Here is a 9,312-nt window from a genome sequence, read left to right as displayed (position 1 = left end):
GTAACAGACAATACCTAAAAAAGTTCTTGGAGAGCAGTGAAACTCCAGTCACACCTTGTAGAGTTTTAATCTCATCTCACTTATCGACACTTATATTTTTGAAAAGTTGCTTTTACTTATGCACAACTGATGCGAGATAAAACGAGAGCCAAGAACTCACCATTGTCTTAATAAGAGAGCACCCTCGTCTTGCTCATCAGTTTAATCTCGTCAATCGCCTGCACAAAGCAATACCAATGACCTACAGAGGAATTAAGAAAACAACCCAGTAAGTTATCATGTTCTCAGAGAAAAATTAAACAAACAGAAACCAAACAGACAAATAGCAGTATCTGTTCCAAGACAAGCAAATTAAATTTTCAATGTTAATGTAACCTCCAGTAACGCAGCCACGAATACTCGAGTCAAGCACAGGTGGTAAAATTGATTTTTCGGGGGGGGGGGGGGGGAGGGAAGGATAGAGTCTGAAAAGGACTCTTCTAGCATAGAAAGCGGACTCTGTCTTGATAAGCTACTATATTCTCAGAGCTAATGTCACAACAAATGTGTGGTAACAATGTAGGGAGAACTGAAATTCCCAGCCTGGAAATAACACGATTACGTTACCTGAACTTATCCCATTATGGATGTTTCCATTGCAATCTCCGGTTTATCGTCAAAAGGTTTCCTGAAAGAGGGATAAAAAGTAGATAATTAAATTACTTGTTTCTATTATTTGCGCATTTGCTTCAGATAAGTTGTTATTTGAAGTAAATACTTATTCCAGTATGGAATGAATAACTTATATTTGGCATATCGTTGTTGTTGACTATTTCACCCAGATATTGTACAACGCTTTCCTCTCAGACAGGATGAAAGGCTGAGGTTGCTCTATAGAAAACAGTTACTACCTTGTACAGTTCTTACCTTCTTGTGAAGGATTATATAGAAAGAATAAACGATGACATCGTTGGCTTCTTGAAGCACGTGCTGCAAGCGCTCCAGCTTGAAGTTAAGTTCTTGGAACGACTCCCAACGCAAAGACAATCCCAAACAGCAACTTGATATTAAGCTAGAAATGGGCGAAGGTAAGGTAGAGTTCTGCTAGATGAAATTTTGAACGTGGATGGCAAATACTTGTGCGTAGAACACAAACGACAATGCTTCATGTCATGTATAATTTGCAATTTAAATTTTCAAACATTAGCAGCCACGCACGGAATGATGTGCAAGCTTTTGATTGGTTTGTCTCTTTAATCAAATTAAGCGCGGTATATTTTAAATTTCCACTCGTAAAATTACTTTCCTTTAAACAGGAAGAATCACTTTTGAAGTTTGCTTATCTAGGACAATGGAAAGCACTATTTTTTTTTGACAATTTTTAATGAATGGCAAAAAAAAAAAATCGTATCATATACATTTTATAAGCACACGAGATGGATAGAATGTTTAACAACTTTAACGATGCTGTGATTGTGGAATGTGAGGTAATTTATTACTCTGGTAACAACATTTACAAGTTTCACTGTAGCTTTGATTATAAAACTGTAATATTCTTTCAATTTTTAACGAGTTTGTACCGTAACGAATGAAAAATAAGTACTTGACTCTCTTCAACGTACATGGATCTTCAAGAAATGCTTTATACTAGCCAATCACTACACTTATCCACAAGAACGATCTAAAAAAAAACTTCTCGCAATGAAGGTTTTAAACTATTGTGCTGCAACGAATCCTAACTATTTTGAGGACACAAAACACAAGTAATATGACTTTCTGTCAAACGCTTTTAACAATGTCTCACATAGTCCTATACCAAGCCCTAAATTTGTCCATTGATCGATCTACAACAGTTTTGCTTTGTAGCAGACTTCTCGCACAGGTTTTTAAGCTGTCGTCCACTTTTTCCAAATGTCTTCTAGCATCAAATTGGATCTGTTCCAACATCTCTATTCGACCCTCGTCCATGGGTATATCCGCTGACATGTTTGGGTTCCAGCGGAAATAAACGTTCTTCGGTAAAATGTCACTAAGAACGGTGTCAATAGCTGAAAAACACCAAAAGCGGATAAAATATATGAACATTACGTATACGGTTTTTATAGACCGTTTCATGATTTCTGACGCCATCTTGCTTGCAAGAGGGAGGGGGGAGGGCTGGAGCGTGTGCAAACAGTACATGTTTTGGGAAAAGTTAAAAGCCCAATGCCCAATAACTTGAAAGTAAAGATTTCATGAGTTACAAGGAAAAGATACCCAGAAAAAGTTTATTTGATTAAATGTGAAGAACATAGATTCCTGTGAGGCGTGCAATAGCACTTTTAATTCTTCATGCAAACATCTGTAAATTTTCCCGCGAATTGCAACTCGGTTTACAGAAAAATGTATGGGAAAATGAAAACCTTAATTGTTTCTTTTCTAGCGAGGCTATTTCCCTGAAATTTTATCAGTAACTTCTTCTACCAGGTATCTTTAGTTTTTAATTCATAGATATTTCTGAACTAGAATTTGTCGTGAGTTGTTAAACATTAGATTATCTACTTTTCTCATACATTTACTGTTAGTAATGTTTTGGCGTGTTTTCCCCGACTCCCTCTCCCCCTAAGCAAGACGGTGTCAGAAACCGTCAAAAGGTCTATTTGTTCAAAGAAAAAAGAAAAATAGCTAGAGATCAATCTGGATAAACAGAACTTTCTGCTCGCTAAATGTTTCCTCCGCTTGACTGCCAGATGTCTGAGGTTCGACACTAAACTTCCTCGCTGTGTTTGAAAAGTCGTTTCTCCGTTTTGGATTTTGCTTGTAAGTAACAGAGCTTTGTTATCAGCAAGTCATTTCCGGGTCAATATGTTAGATGTCTCTAGACGAACTACTCTTCTTAGGAAACGAAGACTTTAGCTACGCTGGCGGATTTTGAGACATTCCTCTTCACATTGTGTTAGAAACCTGAAATCCCATACAATCGCGCGCATGACTTTTTTTTGGATAATCTCATACATAGAGTAATTTGGACACATGCAACATGACTGACAAGTAAAATTATTACATACTTCGAAGTTGCTTAGCAACAACATGGTACCACAGTGGCATGAATATTTTCAGAGTAGTTGTGCAATTTTGTGATTGGCCGACAAAAATTGGATTCTAAGGGACGGAACATTATTTTTGAAGGGGGAGGGGGGTTGGGCAATTTTGCAACAAAAAATCCCTGCAGAGCAAAATCGGCTAAAAAAAAGTCGTGGAAGGGGAGCCATGTGGGAAATAATCGAGCAAGTGCTTTCTACTGTCAAGGTACTGTGTTTGACTTTAAAAAAAATTCTTGCACAAGGTATTGCCCGACAACAAGAACAAATGATACATAACCTAAAGGTGAGAAAAAAAATTTCAAGCCCCAGAAAATTGCCCAGCCCCCGCCCCCGCCCCCTGCATCCTCAGAAAAATAACGGTCGGTCCCCAGGAATAAGATACTGCCAAAATGGCATGTGCTCATGTCACCTCTGAAAAATTTCAGCCGCGTGTACAAAACGTACATTTAAAGCAATCCTTTCGCTAATCCCCACCTTCAGTATCCGTTGCACTGGCCACAACTTTCAGCAGCTTCTCTCGCAAACTGCTAAATTCCACCGTGCTTGGTCCAGACCTCCCCTTGTACTTTCCAGTTCCCAGAGACACTATACACTGAAAAGGTTCATCTGGCCACAGCAGCCTCGCCTCGTGAACAGCTATAGCACAAGGGTTATTTGTAAGAAGGCCACCATCCTGTTAAGAACATGACATTCTGAATGGAGGAAGGGGTGGGTAAGTTGTAACTGTAGGTGGGTGGCTACGATAAATTTTTAAATAGAAGGCACGTAGGCAAGAGAGCGAGCAAATACTGAGGTTATTGACTGAGTGGGTGGGCTGAATGAGAAAATATTAATGGCTCGTCAGAACGTACTTAGGTTCATATGTTCTGGCCAATGCAACTCCACCCATGTTGTCGACTATACTCGAACCTGGGCACTTTTTTGCTAACACATTCGGTCAACATGGATGGGCGTGGCTCAAACTGGGACGTTAACGTTCGTTTTCTGGGGAAAAAAAGAGTCGAAATCAAATAAAAAAAAGACATGTGCTCTATAGCGATATCAAAACCCTGAAGACGATATTGACAGTTGAAAAATAGGACAAATAAAGGCGCTTGTCACCGAGAAGAGTGCAATCTAAGCTACAGTCTTTTAAAATACCTGATGGATCTCATGTCCAAGTTTAAACTCCTCAAAGAAGCCAGGTGCTGCAGTAGATGCTCTTAACGCCTCCCACAGCCTGTGCTTACAGCTCTGAGGAAACTTTGAGATGGAACCATAAGGATGTGTGTAGTTACTGAACACATAAGGCAACAGGATAGAATGATTCACTACTGTGGACACTGCAGCCACCTGTACTGACATGAGCAATGACAATAGAACGGTTAAAAACTTTTAAATCCTCCAGACTCTGTGGTTGAAACCCTAGTGTGTGACCATTCAAATGAAAGCTATTGAGCAATACTTTCATGTGGTACTGTTTGTTACCCTATACAAGATGTTTCTAAATGATGAAACCCCAGTGTGTGACCATTCAAATGAAAGCTATTGAGCAGTACTTTCATGTGTTACTTAGTGTTACATGTAAATATTTTTCAAATATGTTCTTTGCTGTCAACTCTGGTATTCTTCGTAGTGAAAGCACTAACTAAGTGACTTTGTTTTCAGCCAAAGTAATTACTGCAAGATCCTTGGGTAGTTTAGTGACTGATGTTTCAATTGTGAATGTGAATCAGTTGGTAGCACTGGCAAATGTTTATTATCACGAACAGGTACCAGGGAACTCTCACTACTTTTAAACTCTTTGGATAAACCCTAGCTCATGACCATTTAACTGGAGCTCTAGACATTCAGAAGACCAGATCATACTGGACATGTAGAAAGCAATACAAAGTACCTACCTTGGAATGAACTATATTTCAGGGTTTTCATTAAGGGCACGGCACTGGGCAAATTGACCAGCTGTGAGGATGAGTTGGCCCACCTGGTATGGCCATCTATCGAGAAGTTTATCTTACAAAGAGGTTCAGTTCAAACCAGTTTCCCGCCCTCTGAAGACATTAATGAAACCCCTCTAAAAATATTATAAGGTAATATCTTAAATCAGAAAGTCTATGAATTTGAAAAGATTCTCCAGCGTTAGCACCTACTCCATTAACTAGTTCCAGTTCAATACTGAATTACCAACTTGATTTTTTTCCAAAGAATGTTATGTGGGAATGTTTGTGAAAAAGAGTTTCAAAATGCGAGATTGACTTGTAGTCCATGTGTATTTGAGATATACACCGCACTGGAATCAACCTTTTGATCGATGATTGACATTGCATAACGAGCTGATAAAATAACAGTTACATTTGTTCAAGGGGAAGAGTCCAACATAATTTCAGCCCTGCCAAAACGTACTGTGTTGTACATGTATGTAGTTGGTGACAGGATTATACATGAAACAGGCAGGTACAGGGATTTGTCATTAGCTAGGATTTGTGAACTCCAGTATCAAGTTCAGAGCAGAACTGTCTGCTGTCGGCACATTTTGGGGGCAGGGCTGAAAATTATAAACAAGTTATAAGCATGATTTCAATTCCTTCTTCCCACATTAATTACAGTGTATTATACAGCCAGGTAAGTATCACATTATAAAACAATTTGGTGTACAAATACCTTGGGAATAGTTGTATCCTTAGCAGAATCTATCAACCTTTCATCTCCACTTTCTTTCCTTTTTTTAAAAAAAAGAAAAAGGATGGTCCTTGAACCTTTAAGTGTGCTTAACTGTCTAGAATTTTTGCGTGATGCTATTTTGATTTCTTTTACAAGACTATGTCTTCAGCTTACAGAAAAGATTACGCCTTGCTGCTTGCAAAGTCACAAATGTACCACTTATTACGCCATCCTTTGTTGCATTATACACCAAACCAACTCAGGAACTAACGATTGGTCACTGTCAGTACCAACCTCCCTGCACCCTGGGAGACAGGGTACTCCCTACAATACCCTATGGATGTGGGGAGGCTCTGCCTGAAAGGGCTACCTTTCCCAGGCTCCAGGTACATGTATATTAAAGGATATTAGGGATTTCATAAATTGAGGTATATGATAGGGTATGGAAATCAGAGTATCTTGACTCCCGTCACAACATGAACTTGACAAATAATCCTTTTTGTTTGGTTAACATCTCTTTTGGTAATGCTTGATGTTCTCCTGTAACATTGTTCACTAGCTTCATTCCAAGGGGCCTTCCTGTGTATGACTTTCTAGATTACCCCCCCCCCCCCTGCACTGAATCCATACTGTGTTTATGACCGTGTACCCATGTACACTCACATAACACGATACTGTGGAAGTGAACTGATAACTTCTTGATAGAATGATATGACAAAGATAAAAAAAAGATATCTCTTGTCCCTGAGATTCATTATCAGAAAAGAATCCAAACAATTGGGATGATCTAAAATAATTGAAAACTTGTTTGGATAAAAAAAATACATTTCTACAGAAAACAGAAAAACAGAAAGATACACAAAAAGTCATACTCACTTGAGAATCTGTTCAAACTTAGCAGTGTCGTAGTAGGCATGATTCCAGAACAATTTCCCTGTTCCTATCAGAGTATTTTGTTCAAATATATCCATACTGAGCTTTCTATAGGTGCGTTCACACTCCTCCAGTGGAACTTTCTTGATGCCGATCAAGAAAGCTAGGATAGCACCAGTTGAAGCACCACAGATTAAGTCAAATAACTCATAAATCTCCTTGTTGCAAAGCTGTTCAATTCTCTTAAGGATTTCAATGGATATCAGACCTCTAACACAGAAAATAATTTAAAGTTACCATGATTACAATATATAGTGAATGACTTCATTAATCACGCTGTTCGCTTGGCAAAAGAAGCCACTATGATTGACCAGTAAAAAAAGAACTTTCAGCGTACGTACAGGTCTTTCACTGTAACACCCTGAAAGCGATGAACGATATGTTTTTGATTTAAAACTTTGCAGCATATTCATGCATACCATTATCAAGAAGCACGGTAAACAACAGAGTTTGGCAGGAGCTTGGAAGCGAAGCTTCCTCAGGGCACATGAAGTTTTGCTATGATGTAGCTTCATGTTTGCTTTACAACAGGCAATTAAATCGTGGGAGAAGTCCAAGCAATGTTACAGTTTACAGTTTTTTAAAGTTCTTGCAAGATGAGTGTCTCAACTCACAATATGAGTCTCGTCTCTTGAGATGAGAGTCTTGTTGAGTCTCATCTCAAGAGGCAAGATTGTCATCTTACAGAGGGTGGTAACTAACTTTTGAGTGGTACTTTACGTATAGGTCTATACTTACACTGTATATCTCACCATGCCAATTTTAGGGTAAGATATAGTCTAGTCTAGGTTAAGTGGCAAAACTCAATGAGATCCAATGAATGCAAGGACATATTTCCAATGCCCAACCTGTCCAGTATGGTCTTAAAAGTCACTACTTACATGCTAGTTCATTGTAGGGATACCCCTCCAGCAGTGAAATTTGCTGGTACAGCTTTATACCCTAGAGCCTAGTTGTCCCTAGTGTGGATCCTTTAGGGATGGGCAGCCCCTTTTTTAAGCCATTTTGGTTAGAAATAGGATATCCATTTTAGCCATTTTGGTCTCAACTAGCATATGGTTTTTGCACTCTAGTCCTGAATTGTTTTTTAGAAAAAGCTACTTTTTCATCATTCTCAATAAAATCACCAACAAAAGCCCTTCACAATGTCTTTAATATTGGTTTGAACTAGGGAACAAATTATAAGGCAGGTCTGAAACAGGGTATTGATTTAATGGTCAGGTCTTCAATAGGGTATTGAATATTTTGGTCAGGCCATAAATAGCGGTGAGAAAATCACAGATTTGGGTCTTAAACAGGGTAACGATTTCGGGCAGTGGATGAAGCTATCCAGCTATCCAGTAGATCCTAGCGTTGAAAACAAATATTGTGCTATCCACTGGAGAGTGTGTTATTGTTCCTTTGAACACACTGGACCTGGTTGGAGAAAGGGCATTGTGTTATTAAAGAGTATGAAGTTTGACCCCAGAATACAACTCAGTGACATACCCAGGGCTTGAACCTGCATTGTCCAATCTGAAGTCCAGCCTTCTCATTGTTAGGCCACTGCATCTCAATTTACTGATTAAGATTAACCTGCATGTTTCAGCTACATGAATGTTGCCCCTTGTTTACATCATGACCACAAGCTAGATATTTCTCATTCAGCCCTCCTACTTAGTCAATAAGAGCATATTAGACCATCCCATTTACCCCCTCAGAAAAGTAATCTTTTACGCCCTACCAAAAAGAAAAGAAGATCTAAGTGTCGACACTCTTCCGCCTTCAGAATTTATAAAAGATCAAAGGCACCGACTCAGTTGCCCCCACAGAAACAACCTTTAAAGACTCTCTCCCCCTCAGATTTCTGCAACCCTCAATAAAGGGAGAAGGGGAGGGTGAAGTTAAAGATAAAAATGGAATGGCCCATTACATGTATTTACCTGGATCCGCCGCCATCAATGGACAACACCTTGATCCCTCTCCCCTTCACGGGGTCCACCCACCCCAACTGAGCCAAAGCTTTCTGACTTTCTTTACGGACCTCCTTATTTCCCTTCTTTCTGATTTCCAGCAGGGTGCTTATCACCTGTTCTCTTATAGCCTGACTTCTGCTGACGCCTTGATAGCGAAGCACGTGGTCGTTAAATTCCTCTAGACGAATCAACCTTGACTGTTCATTCTTGGCCGTTCGAAGAGCTTGGACAAGGGAACGAGTTCGATTCTGTACGCTTGCAACGGTCTTTAATGGCATGTGAGATCCTGGAGCTCCCACCGTTGATGGAAATGTTCTGTGAAAAGCTAAAGTTAACTTCAGCGGAGGTGAAACAGCGCTTCTCGCATGCACAACACGTTTTGTAACTTTTGTTAGAAGAGCCATTGACATCGCCTTGAACTTCACATTTTTACTCTTTTAATCTGCAAGTCGTAATGCACAGATTGCCGCTAAAAGGGTTCCCTGCCAGGTATAAGTGTCCAGCATCGCGATCCTGTGCTTGCAAATTGATCAGTGTCCTAAAATAAAACCCCGAAAGGTGCGTATTGTTTTTGCCCGTTTGTCCGCCATGTTTGATGTGATTGTTCCCAGGCCTTCTTGCGGCTTATCACAAGAGACTGGCACGACTCTTGTTGACTCCTTTAAACTCGTGTTGGCAAACTGAAGTTGGTGTGTGTGAACGGCACAAATACAGTCGGCAAA

At 39.6% G+C, this 9,312-nt stretch overlaps 1 protein-coding gene across 1 annotated transcript; it reads right to left on the bottom strand.

Annotated features, from left to right (window-relative positions):
- Positions 1–1,452: 1,452 nt before the first annotated feature.
- LOC110041177 (calcium-independent phospholipase A2-gamma-like) lies at positions 1,453–9,246 on the bottom strand. Its single transcript, XM_089275871.1, has 6 exons — positions 8,558–9,246; positions 6,579–6,845; positions 5,703–5,760; positions 4,203–4,394; positions 3,537–3,735; positions 1,453–2,027 (listed from the first exon to the last, which is right to left on the bottom strand). Exons 1-6 carry the CDS (start codon positions 8,998–9,000, stop codon positions 1,780–1,782), a joined length of 1,407 nt encoding a protein of 468 aa, XP_089131997.1. The 5' UTR covers positions 9,001–9,246; the 3' UTR covers positions 1,453–1,779.
- Between the last annotated feature and the right edge of the window lie 66 nt (positions 9,247–9,312).

The sequence above is a fragment of the Orbicella faveolata genome, unplaced genomic scaffold (genome assembly GCF_042242905.1).
Source record: "Orbicella faveolata isolate gen_17 unplaced genomic scaffold, um_ofav_v1 contig_4, whole genome shotgun sequence".
NCBI lineage: Eukaryota > Metazoa > Cnidaria > Anthozoa > Scleractinia > Merulinidae > Orbicella > Orbicella faveolata.
This window is presented reverse-complemented; position numbering and strand designations above follow the sequence as displayed.

Bases quoted from the DNA above. Each gene is read 5' to 3' on its own strand.
- LOC110041177 (XM_089275871.1), bottom strand. From the start codon at position 9,000: ATGTCAATGGCTCTTCTAACAAAAGTTACAAAACGTGTTGTGCATGCG. The intron at 6,846-8,557 runs GTAAATACATGT...TTTCTGTGTTAG, and splicing joins ATTGATGGCGGCGGATCCAG to AGGTCTGATATCCATTGAAA. The intron at 4,395-5,702 runs GTATTTGTACAC...ATGTCAGTACAG, and splicing joins AGGATACAACTATTCCCAAG to GTGGCTGCAGTGTCCACAGT.